Source organism: Mirounga angustirostris, unplaced genomic scaffold (genome assembly GCF_029215605.1).
Source record: "Mirounga angustirostris isolate CCGP_5_RB_7025 unplaced genomic scaffold, mMirAng1.0.hap1 SCAF_3, whole genome shotgun sequence".
NCBI classification, from domain to species: Eukaryota; Metazoa; Chordata; class Mammalia; order Carnivora; family Phocidae; genus Mirounga; species Mirounga angustirostris.
In genome coordinates this window covers 15113280-15139488 of record NW_026991711.1, presented here as the reverse complement: position 1 = coordinate 15139488, position 26209 = coordinate 15113280, and the positions used below count along the sequence as shown (strand labels likewise).

The following is a 26209-nucleotide window of genomic DNA, read 5'->3' as shown; positions in this document are numbered from 1 at the left end:
GCATGCTTACTGTAAGCTCTCACAGCTGCGTCATGTTCACACCCACCACACACTGGTGCCCCCCAGTATCGTCCCATTCTGGCCCGATATGTGCCCCTTGCAAGCAAAGGGAGACGAAGTGCAGTGCTAACTGGCAAGCTCCGGCTGCGGCCAGGTGTGCCTGCCCCTGTGTCCCTGGTCCAGCAGGTGGTGTATTGGTCCCTTGCACCTGCTGTCTGTTGGGCCCCTTGCTCCAGCTGCAGCCCTAGTCCTTGCATCTCTGCTGCTAGGAGGCTGATGCAGGCCAGAGAGAGAGAGAGCACGCAAGAGCGAAGAGGAACTTTGCGTGATCTGGGATTCAGGCAGCGTGGTCCATATGTCCCCCTTACACCCTGTCCTAAGCCTGTTCACCTTTCTGTTTCCTGGGCCCTGGGGTAGCTCGCCTCAGAGGTGCTCTTTGAGGCTAACAGCACAGACAGGTAATTACCTACACAACAGGATAGCTGTAGGAGCACCAGAATTTCTATGTAGGAGGGGCTACAGGATAACAATTTGTTGGAAAAAGAAGCCAGGGGACTGCTTTGAAGGTGCATTTACTTGGCAGATGCACTTTTTATTCAGAGTGATGGCAGTCCGTGGGGCAGCTTTAAGTCATCAGTTACTGAGCTTAAAAACATTTATCCCTGGGTGGGGCGCACCCAGACTTAAATCCCCATGAACCCACAGATGATAACAGGTCCCCTCCGGAGAGCAGCTTGGGGTTGGGGGGAAGGAGAAAAGGGAGTGGGAGAATGTTGATGATGGGAGAAGCCACGAAGGAGAAAGGGAAGGGTAAAGAAAAAAGCCCATCGTGAGGCTGGGAACCTGGCAAAGGCAAAAATCACAACCCAAATCACAACTTGAACTCCTGTGGGTCCTGCTACGTGTCACCTGGCAAGTTTTAGAAAAGAAAATTATTCTGGGCCTCCCAGCTAGAAGTTTAAAAATCGACGTCTTCTCCCAGGTTCCTAAAAAATGTGTTTCTCATCCCAAAGAGACACGGCCATCCCCTTTGGCACTCCTGCTGCATAAAACCTTCCCTAAGTTCCTGGGGGTGCATCTGTCCTCCCACCTGGACTCTGCTGCAGGCTGGAGGGCCGGCAGTTCTGTCTGCAGAAGTCACACATGCTTTCCTGCAAATGCAAGTTGACCCACCCGGGTGAGAAGTCCAGCACTTCGGGGCATCTGGCCGAATGGATAAACAAAATGGGTTATATCCAGACAATGGAATATTACTCAGCCTTAAAAAGGAAGGACACTCGGACAACTGCTATAACACGGATGAACCTTGGGGACGTTAGGCTCAGTGAAGTAATAAGCCAGTCCCACAAGGACAAATATGGTGCATTTTCTCTTCTGAGAGGTGACCAGAGCAGTCAAATTCAAGCCAGAAAGTAGAATGGTGTTTGCCAGGAGCTGGAGGTGGGCCACTTATTGTTTAGTGGGCAGAGTTTCAGTTTGGGAAGATTGATCAGTAATTGCTGATGGAAAAGTACTGAATGCCACAGAACAGGACATTCAAAAATGGCTACAATGGTACATTTTATGTTCACTTATATTTTACCACAATTTTCTTTAAAAGCTAAAAATACATAAACTGGCCCTAGATCACACCTACTAGTAAGTGTGGGTCCAACCCAGTTCTGCCATCCCCAAAGACCCTGCCCATTTCTTGCCATCACTGGACCCTGCTCCTTACACTTACCACCCCGTGTGGGGGCCATAACAGAAGCAGACGTTGACCGAGGTGTACCTGTCATTCCCCCTCTTCACCTCAGTGTCCCCGAGCCTCTCGCTCATAGGGCGTTGCTGCCCATGGCTTGACAATGGGACCAGCATCAAATACCAACCCATCTCCATGTAATGTAAAATGATGTTTTTAGATTCTAGGGTGAGAGTTGATTCACTACAAAACAATCAAGAAAAGACAGTTCCAACACCAAATGATATGGTTATGAAATTATCATCCAAAATCCTGTCTAGAATTTACTCAAATCCATATTAATTCAGAAAGCTGTGTGGAGAGAGGATGAGGTTTTGACAAGCAATCCGGAGAGGAGGATTCATTTTTTGGAAGGAGATTTCCAGTGGTACGAAATATTGAACTAGCATAAACATTTGCTTTGAGGGGTCTTTAATCTTCTGAAAGAAGCCAGAAAGTTTCTTAGGGGAAGTTAGGGAGGTTTCCTGTGAGCTAGCAGGCCGATGCAATGCACACCATAACTCACATTGTTTCTCCCTCTGCACAAGGTGTAGATGCTACACACAGTTCTGGAGTAATCTCACCAGGCTTCACTGCTACTGGGATGAGTTGGGGGGGATCAGCCCAAAGTAGTAAGGTCCAGTGATGTGCTAACCAATGAAGAAGGAAAGAGGTCTGGAAGGGGATTAAAAAAAAATTGGGGGGCACCTGTGTGGCTCAATAGGTTGAGCATCCAACTCTTGGTTTTGGCTTAGGTCATGATCTTGGGGTAGTGAGATGGAGTCCTGGGCGTGCTCTATGTTCCCCATGGAGTCTGCTTGGGATTCTCTGCTTCTCCGTCTCCCTCTGCTCCTCCCCCTGCTTGCACGCTCGCTTACTCGCTCTCTCTTCTCTCTCTAAAATAAATAAATAAATTTTTAAAAAGTTGATCCCAGACCCATATAGACAAACAGAGTCAGACACCTGGGCCAGGTAACTGATATCCGCCAAGAACAACAATTTGGAGATGGATTTGGAGTCAGAAGGAAGGGCTAAATACAAACATGGTGGCCATCAGTGAGAGTCAGAGCAGAACAGTTCTCTAAACGGGGACGGCTGGAGCTCCCCTACTTGGCCTGTGTTAGCCACTCGCAATCTCGAGGTTCTGTTTGAGGCCCTCTCCTGCATGAGTGTTCTATTTCACCGTAAAGAGAAGGAAAAGTGCACCGTATGTGCATAGGACTGGGGCCTGGCATGTTTGTGACTGTTCTGTGTAATTATTCACGCTGTGGTCGATCTCCATCGTGTTGCAGTTCAGTTAGGAGCTAGAGAGGACGCTGGTTGCGGGCTCAAGGTTCTGCCTCCTCTCATGTTGCAGGGTGTCTGTCTCAATGCCTGGGTTGGGGACGGAACCCTATGAGTCGGTGCCGCTCTGGCCCCCACCCACCCTGCTGGGGACGCACAGGGGGAATGTACCCAAAGGGTCTCCATGCTGTGCTTTCCAGGGCAGATTTGGGCAACATTGAACATCAAGAGAACCTGTGCAGCTCATGCTTGTCTGGACCTCATGAAGGCTCTTCCCTGACTTTATGGCCAACGAGAGGGCTTAGAACAACTCCTGATTTTGTTTATTTATTTACAGGTAGAAAGGCCTGAGTCTTTCTGTCCTGGGTAAAGGCCAGATCAAGCAGTTTGAGTCACTACTCATGGTGGCAGCTGGCCAACTTGAACGTAGGAAGAACTGGGCAAAGCCCTTGGCTATTCGGAGAATTCAGTTCGGATCTATAAATCTGGCTCTTTCTGGGTGTGCATCAGACTTACCGAATAAAGTGAAAATAGTTCAATAACACTCTTTTTTATATACCACCACAGTCCTAGATCAGGTTGCTTTGTTAATTTATCCCAGCACTGATTGCTTTAGCAGACGTCCATTCAATTTCCCACCCAGAATGGGTCCATTATATTCACGTGAAAGCCACTTTAAATGAGGGTGGCAAAGTGAAAACACATTTGGCCAGACAATACATTTTACGATTTCCTGCAATAAAACTATAATCATGGCTTGTGATTATATTAGTATAGTATCAGAGAAATAGATATGGGACATCTGCCTCCTGAGTTTAGATAATTTTCAGTGACACAGAAAAGAAATGCAGTTATTGTTCATCACGATTTTCACTAAGGGATTCATAGGATCATGGAAAACACCTCTCTATCTCCCCTTATCTGCCCAGTGTCAACATCTCACCATTTCTCAATCTGACTTCTTAACAATATCTGACGGCGGTCATGTCTTGAACAAAGGGCTTCAGAGATTGATTTTTACCTAAGTCCAAGTAGAGAGTAATTTTTTCCAGGTAATTCAAGACCTAAAAATGAATGTATATGTCTAGAGGTCCACTTTCTTTCCATTTGCCTAGTCCCTTTTAACTTACCGATGCCTAAGAACACTAAAATTTTATTGCACTAATGTTGTGAAGAATTGATAAACTTACTCTAAAATGTATGTAGGAAAATAAAGGTCCACCTGAATCAAGGTTTATATAGTTTTGAGAGCTTTCCTGAAGAAATTAGGTATGACAGTGAATATTTTTAAAAATGAGAAAAGAGGGGCACCTGGGTGGCTCAGTCATTGGGCGTCTGCCTTCAGCTCAGGTCATGATCTCAGGGTCCTGGGATCGAGCCCCGCATCGGGCTCCCTGCTCCGCGGGAGGCCTGCTTCTAGCTCTCCCACTCCCCTGCTTGTGTACCCTCTCTCTCTGTGTCTCTCTCTGTCAAATAAATAAATAAAATCTTTAAAAAAAAAAAGAGAGAAATAAAAGCACAACAAAATACTGGGAATCGGGGAGATTTAGGTCCCTTTCTTGTAAGATCTTTTTTTTTCTTTTTAGATTTTATTTATTTTTATTATTTATTTGAGAGAGAGAGAGTGAGTATGAGCACGAGGGGCTGGGGGAGAGGCAGAAGGAGAGAGAAGAAAGAAATAAAATAAATCTGCACAGCACTCTGTTGTGGTCAGGGAGGCAGAAGAGTACCTACCTGTGGTCACGGAGTGTGATCTCCTTCGCTCGTGCGCTGCAGGATGACCACTTTGTTCCAGAGGAGATGGATGCCTTTACACACAATTCTCAGTATGCATCACGGATGTTTCTATGATTTCCTATTTCTTCTCCCCCTACATTTTACTTTGAAAATTTTCAGACCAGAGAAGTTGAAAGTATCACACAAAGAACACCCAGACACCTTCATCAATATTCATCAAACATCAACACCTTCCTTTCCCCCATTTTTAAAATTTAAATTAATTTAATTAACGTATAAGGTATTATTGGTTTCAGAGGTAGAGGTCAGTGATTCATCAGTCTTATATATATAACACCCAGTGCTCATTACTCACATGCCCCCCTTAATGTCCATCACCCAGTTACTCCATCCTGCCACCCCTGTCCCCTCCAGCAACCCTCAGTTTGTTTCCTATGATTAAGAGTTTCTTATGGTTTGTCTCCCTCTCTGGTTTCATCTTGTTTCATTTTTTCTTCTCTTCCCCTATGATCCTCTGTTTTGTTTCTTAAATTCCACATATCAGTGAGATCATATGATAATTGTCTTTCTCTGATTGACTTATTTCACTTAGCAATATATCCTATAGTTTCGGAGGCACCTGGGTGGCTCAGTCGTTAAGTGTCTGCCTTCAGCTCAGGTCATGATCCCAGGGTCCTGGGATCGAGCCCTGCCTCGGGCTCCTTGCTCAGCGGGAAGCCTGCTTCTCCCTCTCCCACTCCCCCTGCCTGTGTTCCCTCTCTTGCTGTGTCTCTCATTGAAATAAATAAATAAAATCTTAAAAAAAAAATATCCTGTAGTTCCATCCATGTTGTTGCAAATGGCAAGATTTCATTTTTTAGGGCGCCTGGGTGGCTCAGTTGCTTAGGATTTCATTTTTTGATGGCTGCATAATATTCCATTGTGTGTGTGTGTATACCACATCTTTATCCATTCATCTGTCGATGGACATCTGGGCTCTTTCCATAGTTTGGCTATTGTGGACATTGCTGCTATAAATATTCGGGTGCAGGTGCCCCTTCAGATCCCTACATTTGTATCCTTGGGGTAAATACCCAGGAGTGCAATTGCTGGGTCGTAGGGTAGATCTATTTTCAACTTTTTGAGGAAACTCCATACTGTCTTCCTGAGCGGCTGCACCAGCTTGCATTCCCACCAACAGTATAGGAGGGTTCCCCTTTCTCTGCATCCCCGCCAACATCTGTCATTTCCTGACTTATTAATTTTAGCCATTCCATCAACAACATCTTGCCTCCTTGGCTTTATATACTTATTTTTTTGGAACCATGGGAAATTAAGCTGCAGATGTCTGAACACTTCATTCCTAAATACTTCCATCCATCTAAGAACAAGGACATTTTTCTACGTGACCACATTGACATGGTCACACCCAGGCACCTACCATCACTACATTAATGGTGTCTATACAGCCCATCTTTAGATTTCCTGGATTACCCTAATCATGTCATGTGCAGCTTTTAAAAAAAAAAATCAATCTAGGGCGCCTGGGTGGCTCAGTTGGTTAAGCGACTTCCTTCGGCTCAGGTCATGATCCTGGAGTCCCGGGATCGAGTCCCGCATCGGGCTCCCTGCTCGGCAGGGAGTCTGCTTCTCCCTCTGACCTCCCCCCTCTCATGTGCTCTCTCTCTCATTCTCTCTCTCTCAAATAAATAAATAAAAAAATCTTAAAAAAAAATCAATCTAATTCAAGATCTAGTCAAGGATTCACACCGTGTGTAGTTTTCATGACTTCTTTTTTTTAACGATTTTACTCATTTATTTGAGAGACAGAGAGCAGCTCACGAGAGTAGGGGAGGGGCAGAGGGAGGGGCAGAGGGAGAAGCACACTCCCCACTGAGCAGGGGGCCCTGAGATCAGGACCTGAGCTAAGTCAGATGCTTAACAGGCTGAGCCACCCAGGTGCCCCTAGTTCTCGTGACTCTTAAGCCTACTTTCACTCAGGCAGCCCTTCTGCCTCAGCCTCACGCAGACGTACGGGATGTTTGATCTGCTATAATTTAAAGCAATTTTATGTCTTCAGAAACCGAAGAGAAGCAATAGGTTCCACCTGAAGATTGAAAAATTTTAAGGTATGAGCCTGTGTATTTCATATCAAAGACTTTTTATAATATACAATTTACCATTCCTTAATAGAACTGATGTGCTCTAAAATGCTTTATTGAAGGTTAGCTTTTAGAAAAATTTTCCAAAAAATTCACCCCCCCCAAAATATGATGTCTGGCTTTAATAAAATTTCAGTCAAAAACCATCATGTCTTTTTTGTCTTTTAAAAATTACATGTATATGCAAAGTCTTTCTGATAAAACAATAAAAATTATTTGCTATTGAAAAAAAAAAACAACAGAGAGCGAGGACTTTCCTACCAGATGTTAGGATATATCTAGAAGCAGAAGTCATAAAAACAGGGTAATGCTGGCAGAAAAATACACACATGGAGCAGTAAATTAGAATAGAGAAATAGGCCCACATGCATACATGAGAACTTAATATGGGATGAAAGTCACAACAATAATGAGAAAAAGTGGGATTGTTTAGTAGGTAGTGTGGGGAAAACCGGCTCGTTATATAGAAACAAATAAAACTGGGGACGCCTGGGTGGCTCAGTTGGTTAAGCGTCTGCCTTCAGGCCGGGTCATGATCCCAGGGTCCTGGGATCGAGTCCCGCATCGGGCTCCCTGCTCCGTGGGGAGCCTGCTTCTCCCTCTGCCTCTGCCTCTCTCTCTCTATCTCTCATGAATAAATAAATAAAATCTTTAAAACAAACAAACAAAAAAAAAAACAAATAAAACTGGATCCTTACCCTGAATCACACAACAGACTCCTGAAAAGTTTGACCTATATGTGAAAGGTGCATTTCCACAATTGTGTATTTGAAATGCATGTAGCCAGATGTGTTTCGGAATTCAAGCCTTTTCAGATTTAAGAGGGTAAAACGGCATATATACCATATATATGGCATAATACCCCCAACTGGATCTAGTGTAGCATCCCACAATCAAACACTTCAGTATTTCTGTAGTAAATGATATAAAGACCAAAACAGATTCAGCTTGGTTCCAGTAGCATCTTGCCTCCAAATATGTTTGGAGGCTGTGCTAAGTATCGAAGTCCAGTTTTTTTCCTTCTCTATGCTGCTCTCTGCGTGGGAAGCAGCCTCTTTGGCTCCCTTGCCCTCTGGCACAAAGAAGATGAGGAGGGAAAAGAGGGAGGGTGGTGGCTCCTCCCAGCCAGGTTTCCCTGGCTAGCTCTGGCTGCAGCCCCTCACCGCCTTCTCCACAACACCCTGTCACCAGGCTCTGGGAACCATGCCCTTCCCCTCACCTCTTCTTGACATGGAAAAATCTGTGTCCAAAGATGGCCAACTGAGCCAGCGAGAGAGTCCCAGTCCTTGCCCCGGGGCTCTTCCGGGTTCTTCTCCCTGCTCTGCTTCCTGCGCGCACCAATCCGGGTCCTTCTCTCTGTCCCACTTTGCGCACGCGCGGAAAGTGCCAAGTATGCGGAAGTAGAAGTGTATAAATTGCCCCTTTTGTGCTCGGGGCTTAGACCTTTGGAGATCGCTGTCTTCTGAGCCTGTCAGCGTTAACCTCCAAGATCTCCGAGTGCTGCTTGGTTCTTCCGTTGGGCGATCCAGTCCAGGGTCCGTAACATTCTGACTTTGGGGTGATGGCCCTCAGGCTGGTACTAGCCCAGGGCGCTGTACTATCCCGCTTGGACTCTCCACACCAAGGGTTCTCGTCTGGGAACAATGTGGCGATGTCCGGGGACAATTTGGGTTGTCATGACTGTTGGGGGGGAGGGCATGCTGCAGAGAGCAGGGCTGCCGATAAACGGCCTACAATGCACAGGACAGGCCCTCACAATGTAGAATTATCTGGCCTAAAATGTCAATAGTGCTGAGGTTAAGAACCCCTATTCTGCACTTTCGATAAAGTCCCTTATCAAAGTCTCCTCAAATTACCCATGTGAGTGAGCCGTCTGTTTCTAGCTGACGGATACAGTGAAAGTCTGGATTATTGGATTTCAGAATTGTGAACTAGAGATCATGGACTGTAAAAGAAGACACAGGAAAACATCCTGCTTTCCTAGGGCAATGCAGGACTCCTTAAGCAGAACTCGGAAAGCACAGAACACAGAGGAACGTGATCACATTGAAACTGTGAGGCTGTCGGTCTCACGAAGGACACCACAGACAAGTGAATGGATGCCAGGTTGGGAGAAGAGATAGGAAATGCCTAAAACTGGTAAGGGGTGACTTTTTTTTTTTTTTTTTTTTTTTTTACTATTAACGTATAATGTATTATTTGTTTCAGGGATTCGGGTCTGTGACTCATCAGTCTTACACAATTCACAGCAGTCACCATAGCACATACCCTCCCCAATGTCCATCCCCCAGCCACCCCATCCCTCCCACCCCCTTCCACTCCAGCAACCTTCAGTTTGTTTCCGGAGATTAAGAGTCTCTTATGGTTTGAAGGGGCCACTCTTCTTTTTTTTTTTTTGACAGAGAGACAGCAAGAGAGGGAACACAAGCAGGGGGTAGTGGGAGAGGGAGAAGTAGGCCTCCCGCAGAGCAGGGATCCCGATGCGGGGCTCGATCTCAGCTGGGATCATGACCTGAGCCGAAGGCAGATGCTTAACGACTGAGCCACCCAGGTGCCCCTGAAGGGGCCACTCTTGAGAGTATACAAGGAATGCCTGCAAATCAAGAGGAATCCTAAAGGAAAAATGGGCAAAGTCAGAAGAGGAAAAGCAAAACAAAACAACAACAATAAAAAGTTAAAAGCAGGCAAGAGATGCTCAAATTCAAGTTTCCAAATGAATTCAAGTTTCCAAATGAATGCAAATTAAACCAGTGGTATCATTTTACACCCACTCATCTGACAAAAATGTGGACGTTGCATAATGCTAAGTGTTGGCAGGGATGCAGGGACACATAGAAAAAAAAAAAAAAGAACAAATTAAGCAAGAGAGCAGCTTCATGCAGGATGTTACCCCGTGAAGGTGGTGTAGGACTAGCCCAACCTTCCGCACCTAACATCAGAAATGAAAGCTAGACAAGAAAGCACACACACGATGAAGGAAGGAGCGACAGAGAAGGGGAAGAAGGAAGGAAGGAGAGAAAGAACGCATACATCTTAGCTAGGAAGAGCAAGGTCCTAACACTTCCCGGGAGGCAGAAACCCGGTGCGGTTGGACGGAGGGACCGCGCAGGGAACGCGGGCGCCTGCCCTCTGCTGGTCACTGCTGCGTGGTGCGGGGACCACCGGTCCAGGTCTCGCTTCAGCCAGGCCCCTTGAGCTCCAGGTGCCGACCAGTCTCCTCCGGCAAGAATTAACTTCTTTTTGCAGGCGGGTGGTAGTGTGAGGGGACGTAGGGTAGGAACAGGAAATTTGCTGGGCCTGTGACGGGAGATTGTTTGACTGTGAAAAATAGGAATTCATTCCGTTTCTTTCACCCTCCCCCATCCCAATAAAAGCTGAAAACCTGGAACCATTTGGTTCCCCGGGGCTGAGGGGATTCTCGGGATCCAGGGCATTCAGTGCTAAAACGTAGACGGTCTGGGCAAACCAAAAGGGTTGGTTGATAACTCTAATCTCCATATCCTCATTTTTCTAGGAATAATCGTAATAACAGTAGTGATGTCTATTTAGCACTTTCTCTGTGCTCTACACGTATTATGTCATAATCCTCAAACCAATTTAGGAAGGAGGTATTTGTGATGTCATAAAATTTATTAGCCTGGAAGAGATCACGGATTCCATCCTCTCACTACCTTTCAATCACAGCTGGGTCCACAACATCTAACTGACAGCACTCCAGGTGTTTGTGATGTAAACTGGCTATTTCTAATGCTTCTGACTTTGCAGACTTAATGCTTCCCCTTTTATTTTTCTAAGATTAATTACAATGGACTCTTCCCCCCCTCCCCCGCAATTACCCTCTGAATTCCAGGAAGCTTTAAAAAATGATCAAAGAACATTTTTTTTTAAAGATTTTTATTTATTTGACAGAGAGCACAGAGGGAGAGAGAGAGAGAAGCAGGCTCCCTGCTGAACAAGGAGCGGATGTGGGACTCAGTCCTAGGACGCTGGGATCATGAACCGAGCCAAAGGCAGCCGCTTAACCGACTGAGCCACCCAGGCAACCCGATCAAAGAACATTTAAAATTTACTGTCTCTTAGTAATTTTAACAATGGGGCAGTGAACAAAATTTGGTTGAATTTTTCCAGAAAAATAATTTCTTCCTTTCTCCCCAGGGGAAGGTAAGCTAAAAAAGCAGTCCTATGCTCAAAACACTTGCAGACTCATTCGGGTGGTGTATCTAACTCACTCAGTTCCAACTGAACCACCCAGGAGCCCCTCTAGCAGAAATCTTATTTAATGATATAAGAAAATAGGTGGTGGGGGGGTGTTTGGGTGGTTTTTCATTTTTAATTGCTAGATTTTCATCTTAAATGTAGAATTAGGCATATCTTTTCTGGGAATTTAACTCACAGTGTGATGAAGAAAAATATAATGTACTCAAAAAGGAGTTTATCAATCTTATTTTTTCCAAGAGAGCTCTTTCCACTAAAAACATGCAACTAATTTCCAAAAGAAGCTAAATATGAATTGAGATTAGGTAGCACAGCAAAATTTGCACAAGTCTGAAATTCCAGGATTCCCCTCATTTGGGATGGATTCATTTATTGTTATTTCCTGATAGGGTATTTGATATTTTTTTGAAGTAATGTTTATGCCCAATATGGGGCTCAAACTCATGACCCTGAGATCAAGAGTCACATGCTCTACCAACTGAGCCAGCCAGGTGCCCCAGGTTATTTGATTTTTGGAGACATTTTTAAACATAAGTGTTTCTTTTATAACATTTGGTGACTTTTATTTCTGGCATAGGGTGGATTAGATATCCTATATAACCTTCTGAAAACAAAACACCTACAGTTGCTAGAAAAAACACTTGAAAAATATTTTTAAATGCATACCTGAGCTGGTAAGAAAACAAAGGAAATCTTTAGAGGCCAAAAAATGGAGAGAAAGCACAAATACAGAAAGGCAAGCCAGCTTTGAGGCCAGTGGCTACTCTGAAGGATCCCTAGTCACTGAGATTTTAATTCTCAATTGGCCATAACTGGGGATCCTAGTCCTATGCAACACTGTAGTCTGGCTCAGAGAACTCTGCATAAAGTTGTTCCCACCCCAAAGTAATAACTGCAGAGGGCAAAATTAAAAAGCACTGTTTCACCACCCCCATCACCATCTCCATCACTGCCCTCCTGGGTCATGGTAAGGGAACATCCTGTCTCCACCTTGGATCTGAGTATAGGTAACAAGAAGTTACCTGAGAATTCCTAACCACAAGTCAACTTTCACTTGGGTGTAGGACTAGAATTCACACTAATTGGATGGCTAGTAAAAGATGATAATTTAAAGTAGTCCTGGGGCCATGGGTGGCTCATGGTTTAAGCATCTGCCTTTGCCTCAGGTTATGATCTCAGGGTCCTGGGATCCAGCCCCATATCAGGCTCCCTGCTCAGTGGGGAGCCTGCTTCTCCCTCTGCCTCTGCCTGCCACTCCCCTTGTTTGTGCTCCCCACCCCCTCTACCAAATAAATAAAATCTTGGAAAAAAAAATAATAAAGTAGTCCTGGGTTGGGGCACCTGGGTGGCTCAGTTGGTTAAGTGTCTGCCTTCGGCTCAGGTCATGATCCTGGAGGCCTGGGATGGAGCCCCAAGTTGGACTCCCTTCTCAGTGGGGAGCCTGCTTCTCCCTCTCCCTATGCTCCTCCCACCGCTCATATGCACTCTCTCTCTCTCTCAAATAAATATATAAAATCTTAAAAGTAGTCCTGGGTTGATAGCTCACCTAAACAACAGGCAGAAGCAAATATAAATTCTATCTGGGGGAACAAATATCCAACTCAGGCCTCAAAACATTTCCATGAAAAAGTTGCCAGGAACATGAGCTTACAATCACAAATTACAAAGCACGTGTTTTGACTACCATGAGTGACAGGCTCAGTAGAAAAAAAGATCAACCTGCAAAAACTATAGATATGAGAATAATGAGATATAGAATATAAATTAGGTATCTTTAATACTTAAAAAACAAACAAAATAGGACATTTGAATTATGACTAAAGAACAAGAGATTAGAAAAAAGAAACAGGAAGATACAAAAAAGGATAACATAGAAACTCTAGACTTTTTTTTTTAAGGATAGTACTAGAAATTAGAACCCCTGGATGGGTTAACAGCAAATTACATGCAGCATGGAGAGATAAAGTAGTTAAAAATATCAAAGAGAAATTAAGAAATAGGACAAACAAAAAAAAAATCTTATCAGAGTTACAGAAGGAGATAAAGAATAGTGGCAGAAGTAACATCTGCAGAAGGATGAGACCAAGAGTTTTCCAGAATTGATGAAAGATATCAATCATTAGATTTAAGAAGTTCAGTAAATCCCACAGGAGATTACCAAAAAATTCATACTTAGAAAGTCAAAGTAAAACTACCAAAACCAAAGAGAATCTTAAAATCAGCCAAAGAGAAAACATGAATTAATCTATAAAGAAATGACAAACCCAATTCTTGATTTCTCTACAGCAAAAATGGAAGCCAGATGAAAATGGCATTATATCTTCAAAGTTCTGAGTCAAAATAATTGTCAACTTATAACCGTATACCTAGAAAAATTATCTACCAAAATCAAGCACAGAAGAAAAATATTATCTGACAAACAAAAAACTAAGGTAACTACCAACAGCTCCTCACTAAGGAAACCTCCCAAGGGTGGACTTTAGGAAGGAGAAAAACAGTAAACCCACAAGGAAGTTTTGAGAAGCAAAATGGATTAGCAAGCAAAAAAAGAAAAATGACAGTATACAGTAATAATAATAAGAGTGGGGCTAACATCTGTAGAGATAAAACTCTATGGGACTAAAAATCAAACAACATAGAAATAAAGTAATAGGGACGCCTGGGTGGCTCAGGTCATGATCCCAGGGTCCTGGGATCGAGTCCCACATCAGGCTCCTTGCTCAGTGAGGAGCCTGCTTCTCCCTCTCCCTCTACTGCTCCCCCTGCTTGTGCTCTCTCTCTCTGACAAATAAATAAAAATCTTTAAAAAAAAAGAAAAAGAAAAAGAAATAAAGTAATAACATAGGCCAGAAGAGGAGTTATTAATGTTGAAACATCTTAAGGTCCTTATATCATTCAGGAGAGTAAAGACAATGATTGATTTTATTTATTAAGTTATGTATGCACTAAAATTTCTAGAGTAACTATTAAACAGTACAAATAATGTGTAACTTCCAATTTAATAGAGTGGAAAAATTGAAATGTAGAAACTCAAAAAAATGCAAGAAAGAAGAAAAACGATATGTACAGTTGACATTTGAACAAGGGTTTGAACTAAGCAGGTCCACTTACATGTGAATTTTTTTTTATTTGTAAATACAGTGCAGTATTGTAAATGTATTTTCTCTTCCTCATGATTTTACTAATAACACTTTCTTTTCTCTAGCTTACTTTATTGTAAGAATACAGTATATGAGGGGCGCCTGGGTGGCTCAGTCGTTAAGCGTCTGCCTTCGGCTCAGGTCATGATCCCAGGGTCCTGGGATCGAGCCCCACATCGGGCTCCCTGTTCAGCGGGAAGCCTGCTTCTCTCTCTCCCACTCCCCCTGCTATGTTCCCTCTCTCGCTGTGTCTCTGTCAAATAAATAAAATAAAATCTTAAAAAAAAATAATCATGTTAGATATAATAGGTGTTAGAATGAGTCCTAAGTTTAAGAATAAATCTCGCATGGGACACCCGGCTGGCTCAGTTGGTGGAACACATGGCTCTTGATCTCAGGGTTGTAGGTTTGAGCCCCGCGGTGGGTGTAGCGATTACTTAAAAATAAGGGCGCCTGGGTGGCTCAGTTGTTAAGCGTCTGCCTTCGGCTCAGGTCATGATCCCAGGGTCCTGGGATCGAGTCCCGCATCGGGCTCCCTGCTCGGCAGGGAGCCTGCTTCTCCCTCTCCCACTCCCGCTGCTTGTGTTCCTGCTCTCGCTATCTCTCTCTGTCAAATAAATAAAGAAAATCTTTTAAAAAAATAAATAAATAAAATCTTTTTTTTTTTTTTAAAGAATTTATCTGAGAGAGAGACACAGCGAGAGAGGGAACATAGCAGGGGGAGTGGGAGAAGGAGGGAGAGGGAGAAGTAGGCTTCCTGCTGAGCAGGGAGCCCGATGCAGGGCTCAATCCCAGGACCCTGGGATTATGACCTGAGCCTAAGGCAGATGCTTAACGACTGAGCCACCCAGGCGCCCCTTAAAAAAAAAATCTTAAAAAAAAAAAAATCTAGTAAAAAAATGTAACAAGACTTAAAGTATATAACTTTACTGAAAGACATTAAAAATGGGTTAAATGAAGAGACATATGATACTGGGAGGAAGACTCCACTTTATAAAGTTATTTACTTTCCTCCAACAAACATCCCAGTATGTATATGTATAACTTGATAAGCTTATTCTAAAATATGAAAGGAACAGCAAAGAGCCAAAAAAAAAAAAAAAAGTCTCACTCTTGAAAAAGAAGAGCAAAGTAAGAAACATTAACAAGATCTCAAGAAACATTTATAGAATTAGAGTAATTAAGAGAGTATTACATGGGTGCAGGAACAGATAAGAGATAGATGGAACAGATTAGAGAATCCATAAACAGACCATGCAAATATTGATATCTGATATGACTACAAACGAGTAGGGAAACATGGGACTATTTAGTAGGGACAGACAAACTGGGTTCCCATACTAAAAAATGAAAGGTCCTAAATCGTAAAACAGAAAAATCAATTCTGGATGATTTAAAAACTTAAATGTAAAAGCTAAAACTTTGAAATAGGAGTAGAGGGTAATGTATTTATTATCTCTGAGGGGGATTTCTTAATCAAGATCTCAAAAGTACAAATCATTTAATAAAAGCTTGATAAATTCGACTACATTAAAATTCAGAGTCTTTATCAAGTAGCCAAATAAAACACAAACCACAAACTGAGGGAAGATATTTGCAACATGAATAATCAATAAAAGATTACTATCCAGGGGCGCCTAGGTGGCTCAGTTGGTTAAGTGTCTGACTTTGGCTCAGGTCATGATATCAGGGTCCTGGAATTGCTCCCGCTAAGCCTGGAGTCTGTTTCTCCCTCTCCCTCTGCCCTTCCCCCACTCCCCCACTCATGCTCTTGCTCTTGTTTTAATAATTAAAAAAAAAAAAAAGATTACTAGCCAGGATATATATAGAACTAAAAATAAATTATAGGGGCGCCTGGGTGACTTAGTCGGTTAAGCATCTGTCTTCAGCTCAGGTCATGATCCTGGGGTCCTGGGATCGAGCCCCACATCCGGCTCCCTGTTCAGCAGGGAATCTGCTTCTCCTTCTCCCTCTCCCTGCTGTTCTCCTGGCTTGTGCTCTCTCTCTTTCTGTCAAGTAAATAAATCAATTCTTAAAAAGAAATAAATTATAAAAAAGTCAAGCAACTCAGTGGATTCCATGAGCAAAAGCTACAAATGTCATACAATGAACCAAGAAATACGTGACAGTATGCTCAGCTTCATTATTAATCAGCAAATACAAAAGTCATCATAATGTGATACCTTTACACTCATCAGAGTGGCCAACCCCCCCCCCCGCAAAAACCCCAGCAATTCTAAGAACACCCCAATACCACATGTTATGAAGTGAGGCAATGGGGACTCGCCCACTGGTAGTGGGATGGTAACCTGCTAGAACTTCTTAGCAGGGCAATTTAGTATTGTCCATAAAGTGGGAGGAGCAGTTCCTACTTATTTCCTACTTCCTAGCAGTTCTGTTTCTAAGATTACCCTGGAGAAACTCTCACGCAGATGCACAGAGAGAAATGCCTGAGAACCTTTCCAACTGCTATCAAGGGGAGGTGGGTGGGGGCAGGGGAGAAGCAACACAAATGTTCATTTCCAGGAAAATGGATAGATTGTAGTAGATCCGTTTAACAAAGTACTATATCTCAGCTGTAATATTTAATGAACGACGACTACATTCTTGAACACAGATGAATCTCACGGACATAATGTTGTGAAAAAACAAGGTTATAGAATACCTGCAAGATTCCATTTATATAGATCCAGAGGCATGCGAGACTAAAGCAATTGGTCAAATAAGCCTTCACTGTTACTGTATAATTTGTACTTTGTAATATCTGGTTGTTGCATGGTTCGTTAAGCTTCAGGCTAACAGAAAATTAAGCATTAACTATGGTGCCAGGGGAAAAAAAATCTGCGAAGTCAAAACCTTTAAAATCCATCTACAAAATTTTAGTAAATCTCCGTGTAGGAAATTAGAAAGATCATCTTGGGCGATCTTTAAAATGCCATCGGTAAATCAGACTTCATCCTGAACCCCGCCCTTCCGCAGGCCATCCGAGCATGAAATGTGGTCCCCTTTGTGCGTTAACTTGCCGTGACACCTTTCTGAGCGCCAGTCGCCTGCTGCATGCCTAGCCCACCAAAGCGTTCTGTCTGGACAGTGTCACTGGAGAAGGCAGAGACATGTCCAGGGCGCAGATCTCAGCTCTGGTGTTTGGCGTTGGAGGGTTTGGAGCTCTCGTCGCGGCCACCACCTCCAATGAGTGGAAAGTGACCACCCGAGCATCGTCGGTGATAACGGCCACTTGGGTTTACCAGGGTCTGTGGATGAACTGCGCAGGTAACGCGTTGGGTTCTTTCCATTGCCGACCGCACTTTACTATCTTCAAAGTAGAAGGTAAATATAATGGCTTTGTTTGGGGTGGAAGTAAAATGTCAACTTTTCCCCTCACTATGCCGAAGGAGCTGCATACAGTGGGCTGTTAACTCTGTAAAGACTGAGTGTTTCATTAAAGTGCCAGGAATGGCTTAGGAGGGATGACGTCTCAGAATGTGGGCTGAAAGAATGAAATCATGTATTTCATATGGCAGAGGAAAGTTAATAATTTCATGGATCTTTTACAAAGACCTAATGCAAATGATAGACTCCAAGGGACAGGGCAGAAGTGATTGTCTTATTTATTTTTAAAGATTTATTTATTTTATTTTATTTTATTATTATTATTTTTTAAAGACTTTATTTATTTATTTGAGAGAGAGAATGAGAGAGAGAGAGCGTGAGAGGGAGGAGGGTCAGAGGGAGAAGCAGACTCCCCGCCGAGCAGGGAGCCCGATGCGGGACTCGATCCCGGGACTCCAGGATCATGACCTGAGCCGAAGGCAGTCGCTCAACCAACTGAGCCACCCAGGCGCCCAAGATTTATTTATTTTAGAGAGAGAGTGCACACAGAAGGGGGGGGTGCAGAGGGAGAGAGAGAGAATCTCAAGCAGACTCCCTGCTGAGCGCGGAGCCTGACATGGGGCTCAGTCTCATCACCCTGATATCATGAGCTGAGGCGAAATCCAGAGTCAGCTGCTTAACCGACTCAGCCCCCCAAGTGCCCCCCAGAAGTGACTGTTTTAAATAGATTTTTTTTTTTTAAAGATTTTATTTATTTATTTGACAGAGACAGAGAAAGCGAGAGCAGGAACACAAGCAGGGGGAGTGGGAGAGGGAGAAGCAGGCTTCCCTCAGAGCAGGGAGCCCGATGCGGGGCTCGATCCCAGGACCCTGGGATCATGACCTGAGCCGAAGGCAGTCGCTTAACCAACTGAGCCACCCAGGCGCCCAGAAGTGACTGTTTTAAAAGCTAGTTTCAATTTGTCTCACATCATGGAGAAGTCTTTTATATACAGGTTATCCCATGTTCCTATATTTCCTTGGGCCGTCTGAGCATGAAGTACATACACAGATGCATATGTGTATATTCATGTATATATTTAGGGTGATAGAAGCATATGACAAGGACAGTGCTGAGGAAAAATTCTGTTTACAGAGGGGTTTCTATTTTTTTAAATCATATTTAATGATAAAATAGCAGAGCAAGAATTTAAAAAGTAGCTAAGTGAAAGAAAATGCCCATGAACTTTGCCTTTTTGTTACTTGGTTTTATTTTAAAAAAATATATGTAAGCAAGCTTTCATCATTATGCATGTTAGAAGCTCTATTACAAGTATGTGTATCTTAGAGAATTTTTTTTCTTTAAAGCCATTTTCATACCTCAGGATACCTCCAGGGAAACAACTACTTGCTTTTATGTCATTTTAAGAATCACTATCTGCCTCTGCTTTCTGCCTATTTAACGCGTTTACAAATCTGCCGTAAGTTGTGGGTTTATTATGTTAAATATTGCCCGTTGGTATTTTATAAAATATAGTCTTTTCGCCACCAAATGGCAAAACTGTACCTTGGCCCCAGTAAAGAAAACGAAAGAAAATTTTAACTAGGAAGTTACTAAAGCATAATGTTTTATGGGATTTTGTGTCAAGTATTCACGTCATTAGTGCACAATTCGTGCCAAAGGATCAAGAGAGAATGCTTAGTTAAAGCCAGGAGAATTCTAATGATAATCAACGGAAATGTTCAGGCTTGGGTAGCCCACTTAGGTGCTCAGATAACAAACTCTCCTAAGCGCCTATTTGAAGAACCAGTGCTATATTTCTTTTCAGTCCCAACTTGTAAACTTACTTTGGGCTATTTCAGAATTGCTCCTTCTCCTCTGGAAGGTTTCGCTAGGCACAAAGGGAAATTGTAGAAGGAGAAGAGGGTTGTGGGTACCACGGGTGTCGTTCTGCACATCTCTGGGGTTCTTCTCTCTCCATGGCCCCCTGTGTCCACTCCCATCTTGGGCAGCAAGCAGAAGATATGTCACATGGGTAAGTGTAGTCTTTGTTCTTTACTGGGTTCATCTTTTTTTTTTTTTAAGGAGAAATTTTTTTTTTTTTTAAAGATTTTATTTATTTATTTGGCAGAGAGAGACACAGCGAGAGAGGGAACACAAGCAGGGGGAGTGGGAGAGGGAGAAGCAGGCTTCCCGCAGAGCAGGGAGCCCGATGCGGGGCTCGATCCCAGGACCCTGGGATCATGACCTGAGCTGAAGGCAGTCACTTAACCGACTGAGCCACCCAGGCGCCCCTAAGGAGAAATTTTTTTTAAGATTTTATTATTATTATTATTATTATTATTTTTAAAGATTTTATTTATTTATTTGACAGAGAGCGACACAGTGAGAGAGGGAACACAAGCAGGGGGAGTGGCAGAGGGAGAAGCAGGCTTCCTGCCGAGCAGGGAGCCTGATGTGGGACTCGATTCCAGGACCCTGGGATCGTGACCTGAGCCGAAGGCAGTCGCTTAACCAACTGAGCCACCCAGGCACCCTAAGATTTTATTTTTAAGTAATCTCCACACCCAATGTGGGGCTCAAACCCACAACCCTGAGATCAAGAGTTACATGCTCTACTGACTGAGCCAGCCAGGCACCCCTGCTGGGTTCATCTTTTTTTTTTTTTTAAGATTTTATTTATTTGACAGAGAGACAGCAAGAGCAGAAACACAAGCAGGGGGAGTGGGAGAGGGAGAAGCAGGCTTGCAGCCGAGCAGGGAGCCCGTTGCGGGGCTCGATCCCAGGACTCTGGGATCACGACCTGGGCGGAAGGCAGATGCTTAACTGACTGAGCCACCCAACGCCCCCGGGTTCATCCTTTTATTTATTTATTTATAAAGATTTTATTTATTTGAGTGACAGAGACTGCACAGGTGGGGAGGAGAGGGAGAAGCAGGTTCCCTGCTGAGCAAGGAGCCCGATGCAGGACTCGATCCCAGGACCCTGGGATCATGACCTGAGCCAAAGGCAGACGCTTAACCGACTGAGCCACTCAGGTGCTCCGGGCTCATCCTTTTAAAAAAATATTTTGTCTTATTACCCTTTACTCCATATTCCTTAGTGAAACCCAGGTATTTGAAAAATTAACATTCAACCTTAGCTCCAAAGTGGGTTAAGGGACCGTGGTAGATTTCCATATGACTCCAGTAGCTACTTCCCCAAATGCATCTTAGAAAACAGGGAGTAAGATGTGACAGTTACTATATAGTTCATGGTGGCTGAAATAGTCTTCCCCCCTTAAAATTTTATCCCCCTGATTCTGCTTTTCTATATTAAAGATAACGTGTTCTCTATCTGCTGTGTACCCTGCACATGAAAGGTAATTTAAAAAATATGGTCCACTGACAACGCTTTGATTAGAACATGTAAAATTAACATGATCTTTCCCCATTCTTCATCCTGAATCAAAATCTTTATAAAATAAACAAGTTGCTACAGAAATCTATTTTCAATATCAGGAACACTGATTCATGTTTCCAAAGGAAACGGGGGCTCACATCCTTATTCACATGGAGTCATTGCTGACGATGCTGGTGGCTTTTCCTTTACTCCTATTGGAAAACAGAACAGTGGGGGTGTTGGGGAAGGCTCGATGCCAGCAGGCTCTCTGACATCACAATAATTCCACATTGAGAACAGAACTCAGAAGCCAGTGAGAATGAAAATGGGTATATCATGTTGTAAAAGAATGAACTGTTTAAGCCTACAATGTCGATTTGAGACAAATCTTCTTAGACTTAGGTCCGATTAAGCCTCCTTTAAGAAAGAAAAACAGAGCCAGGGTGTTTGTTGGTCTGTTTTTTGCCTTGCTGGTTACACCACCTCACTGCCAGAGTCCTACCTTCTTGTTTCAACCCCCTCAGATGTCCCAGTGTAGCTGTGGTGTTTTAGGGACTCGTGTGGGTTAATAGTGACTACAGCCTTTAAAGATCGGATGTGAGGGCGCCTGGGTGGCTCAGTTGGTTGGGCAACTGCCTTCAGCTCAGGTCGTGGTCCTGGACTCCCCGGATCGAGTCCCGCATCGGGCTCCCTGCTTGGCAGGGAGTCTGCTTCTCCGTCTGACCCTCCTCCCTCTTGTGCTCTGTCTCTCGTTCTCTCTCTCTCAAATAAATAAATAAAATCTTAAAAAAAAAAAAAAATCGGATGTGAGCCAGTGCCTCTCTGGACAAGAGCATTTACAGTTATGGTGAAAAATACAGGCCCTCTTTGACTATAGTTCTGTGGAATGAATTGGAGGAAAATACCCCAGGGATACGTGTAATTCCATCCCCATCGTGGCTGGCCTGCTGCTTGACTCAACTTCAAAAGCCCATCACTGTCTTGAGGTGCAGTATCCACCATAGGCTGCTTCTCTAGTTCTGTCATGTTTTGTCCCTCTCTCATGTCACCGTTAATAGCGATATTTCAACTATGAAAGCCAAGCATCTCTCCGGGAGGGAAGCAGTCATTTCTGACAGGAAAGTCTCAGTCCAGAAAGCGTTGCTACAAGGAGGGACGGCAGGGCATTGTGGTCACCTTGAAGACAGGGACCCGGACCGTGGGGTTCTCCTTGAGCTCCTGGCACACAGGGGGGCTCTGGATAGATATTTGCAACATGGCTGAACAACAAAATAATGAAGGAGACAATGGTTCCTGATGAGGGCAAAATTGTACTCGTGGAGAAAGGCCAGAGCGGCATGAATGGAGTGATTTAGGACATGTACTCAGGCAACAAAAAGGAAGATCACTGAATTGCAATTCAGCGGACCGAACTTCAAACTCTTTTTTTTTTTTTTAAGATTTTACTTATTTATTTGACAGAGAGAGAGCACAAGCAGGGGGAGTGGGAGAGGGAGAAGCAGGCTCTCTGCTAAACAGGGAGCCCAACGTGGGGCGTGATCCCCAGACCCTGAGATCATGACCTGAGCTGAAGGCAGATGCTTAACCGACAGAGCCACCCAGGCGCCCCAAACTCTGATTCTTTTATTAACTAGCTGCCAAGACCTTGACTTTGCAAATGAATCTCCCTGTGTCTCATTCATAAATTTCTTTCTCCGTAAATTGAGAGAGATGGACTCCAAGAGTCCTTTTTTAAAAAATTTTTTTTAAAGATTTTATTTATTTGACAGAGAGATATAGCGAGAGAGGGAACACAAGCAGGGGGAGTGGGAGAGGGAGAGGCAGGCTTCCCACTGAGCGGGGAGCCCCACAGGCTTGATCCGGAACGCTGGGATCATGACCTGAGCCGAAGGCAGACGCTTAATGACTGAGCCACCCAAGCGCCCCTCCAAGAGTCCTTGAAGTATCTTTCAACCTGAAGTTCAATTGCAGGGCTTTGTAAAGCTTCACCACCTCAGGGTAGTTCAAAGAAGAATTACGGCTGTAAAAGTCCCCTTAACATAATTGCTCATGAGATTAGTCCTTCTTTTTCTCCTGTTATCTATTATCTTAGCTGGCTTCCTGTGTTCCTGCTTAGAATCTTATCTGCATCTGGGTGGAGATAGGCTTAAATGACCTCAAATGACTCAATGAGTAATGACCAAGCAAAGGTCATGAATGAAATCAAACATTATTCTGGAAGCTGGCAGTCAAATGATGCTGGCTGCCTATAGGAGCATGAACCTTCTTCTGTCCTCTCTACATATCTCCTCCACCTCTCTCCCCCCATCCCCTTAACAGCCATGCCATAAGAATGGGGATAAAGAGGGCGCCTGGGTGGTGCAGTTGGTTGGGCGACTGCCTTCGGCTCAGGTCCTGATCCTGGAGTCCTGGGATCGAGTCCCACATCGGGCTCCCTGCTCGGCAGGGAATCTGCTTCTCCCTCTGACCCTCCCCCCTCTCATGCTCTATCTCATTCTCTCTCTCAAATAAATAAAATCTTTAAAAAAAAAAAAAAGAATGGGGATAAAGAGGGTGCCTGGGTGGCTCAGTCGGTTAAGCGTCTGCCTTCGGCTCGGGTCATGATCCCAGGGTCGTGGGATCGAGTACCGCATCGGGCTCCTTGCTCAGCGGGGAGCCTGCTTCTCCCTCTCCCGCTCCCCCTGCTTGTGCTCACTCTGTGTCAAATAAATAAAATCTTAAAAAAAAAAAAAAAGAATGGGGCGTAAAGGAATGGCATTTGCTAGAGAAAAGTTTTCTGTGGGTGTTTATTCACATATAGGGAACAGCTGGGAGCCATCTGAGGTCATAACTAGATTTCTTGCTAGTTGATAGGTGTGCCTTAGTCTATGATTAACAGTAAATACATCTCAAACAGTGGTAATAAAAACGAATTACCTTACCAGTGAGGGAAGATTGACTTTAGTGATTCAAATCCTTCCAAAATATTTCACAAATAACACATTTGATAGATCTCTGCACTCTTGGAAGGCATTTCCCTTTCATCTCAGGAGAGGTATCCATTTGCTAAGATTCTGACTGCTTTCTGAGATTTAATTTCATTAATTAAAGCTAAAGTTGGGACACCTGGGTGGCTCAGTCGATTAAGCAACTGCCTTTGGCTCAGGTCGTGATCCCAGGGTCCTAGGATCGAGTCCCGCTTCAGGCTCCTGGCTCAGCGGGGAGCCTGCTTCTCCCTCTACCTGCCGCTCCCCCCTGCTTGTGCTCTCTCTCTCTCTGGCAAATGAATAAATAAATAAGATCTTTAAAAAAATAAAATAAAGTGAAGCTAACATTAATTTTAGATTTATTTTCTTGCCATGTTCCAAGTGCATATAAAGTTATTTAAAATCATATAGAAAAACTCAAGTTTTTTCTTTGGCAGTTTTCACCCCTAAAATAAGCCCAAGAAACGTTTGACATGTTTTTGCCCCAACAACAAAAAAAAAAATGACGATTTCATATGCATACTGACGCGATAGGTGAATTATATTTTCACAGTAGAATCTGGACACGATGAGCCACCATAAAACTGTCTCTATGCCAAAAGCAATGGAATGTGTAGTGCTGAAAGGTGCCCATGATGCTGTGAAGGTGAAGCCAGAGCCAAAGCAGCCACGATTAGTCTCTAGAATTCTACGACCATACGCTGCAGGGTGTTCCTTCATGGAAGCACGGAGATTTCAGAACAGTTGTCTCCATTAATAGTCTCCCTGGGGCCAGGACCTTATCTGATTGATCCTGGTATCCACCACTGTGGCTGGCTCCTAATAGGCACTCGAGAAAGGTTTGTGGATTGAACAAATGGAAGACGTTGTTCATGGAGTTAAATTTAAGAGATGCAGAGGGAATCTGTTGTGTCACCAAGCTCTAGCAAAGGGAGAAGGCCATAGGGAAGTGCTTAAAAGGAGAGCCGTGCATGTTTTTTATGAGATGCAAGAGGCATTTTTCAAGACACATACTGATTTTTTTAAACTTTTTTTTTTAAAGGTTTTATTTATTTGACAGAGAGACACAGTTAGAGAGGGAGAAGCAGGCTTCCTGCAGAGCAGGGAGCCCGATGCGGGGCTCGATCCCAGGACCCTGGGATCATGACCTGAGCCGAAGGCAGACGCTTAACTGACTGAACCACCCAGGCACCCCTAAACTTTTTTTAAAGATTTTATTTATTTGACAGAAAAAACACAAGTGGGGGGCGGGGCAGAGGCAGAAGGAGAAGCAGGCTCCCCGCTGAGCAGGGAGCCTGATGGGGAGCTTAAGCTACTGAGTCACTCAGGCGCCCCAAGACACATACTGATTTAGAGCCTTGCTTCCTAAAGGATGGTCCTCAGACCAGCAGCATCTGTATCACCTGAGAGCTTGCTAGAAACGCAGGCTCTCGGGCTCTGCCACAGATCTGCTGAATCAAAATCTGCATTTGAACATCTCCAGGTGTCTCCTATGCAGATTAAAATTTTGAGAAATCCTTTCTGGTGAGAGGTTGGACTTTGGGTCTAATGGACTCACCCTTTACTAACTAAGGGTCTTAATTTCCCTCGGCTTCAATTTTCTTACCTGCTACATGGTGATTAACCAAGATAGCAGAGGCAAATGCCTTTTACAATGCCAGGCGGAGACACTGAGGGTAGCGGCACTCCTTGCTGTGTGTCTTTCAGCACTGAGAAAGCTAACATCTCAATTGTAGGGGCGTGACTTTGTTCCATCCATTTGCTTCCAGCTGGGACCGCTGTAGCTGCTTCCTGAGATCTGAACCCAACTAGACGGGAACCACTGAACCCTAGGTCATTTTTATAATGATGCAAAGAATACTGTGCTCATCGGACGCACGCTGTTTATGCTTAGGATTTGTTAGACCTCATAGGTGAGACCATATTGCATTTCGAAGTCCGGTTCTCGCTACACATGTGGGGACCTGTTCCTTACGACAGTCACATGTTGCATCTGCTGGAAATGGGGAGAAAAAATCCACTTTCTGCTCCACTCAGGGAGGTAGAGCTTCACCAAACCAAGATTAGGCAGCCAAAAAAGGATAAAGATTTACTCAAATATTGCTAGCCCTGAGGACCGGGAAAAACTCTGTGACAGTTTAATATATTGATTTGAATCACATTCACATTTTACAAAGTGCTTTCACATAATTACTTTTATCCAAAGGATGGTATTCTATAGCCCCCATTATATGGACAAAGTAACTGAGGCTCACAGGGGAACGTATTTGTAACTTTGTATGGTCGTCTACAGATTTTGGGGGGAAATCTTCAGC

General features: G+C 43.9%; 1 protein-coding gene across 1 annotated transcript in view; it reads left to right on the top strand.

The window, feature by feature from the left end:
- Positions 1–17350: 17350 nt before the first annotated feature.
- CLDN10 (claudin 10) overlaps positions 17351–26209 on the top strand; it is a 103413-nt gene continuing 94554 nt past the window's right edge. The window contains exon 1 of the mRNA XM_045867804.2: positions 17351–17564. Within this exon, the coding sequence (XP_045723760.1) occupies positions 17351–17564 (214 nt within the window). The remainder of the gene's footprint in view (positions 17565–26209) is intronic.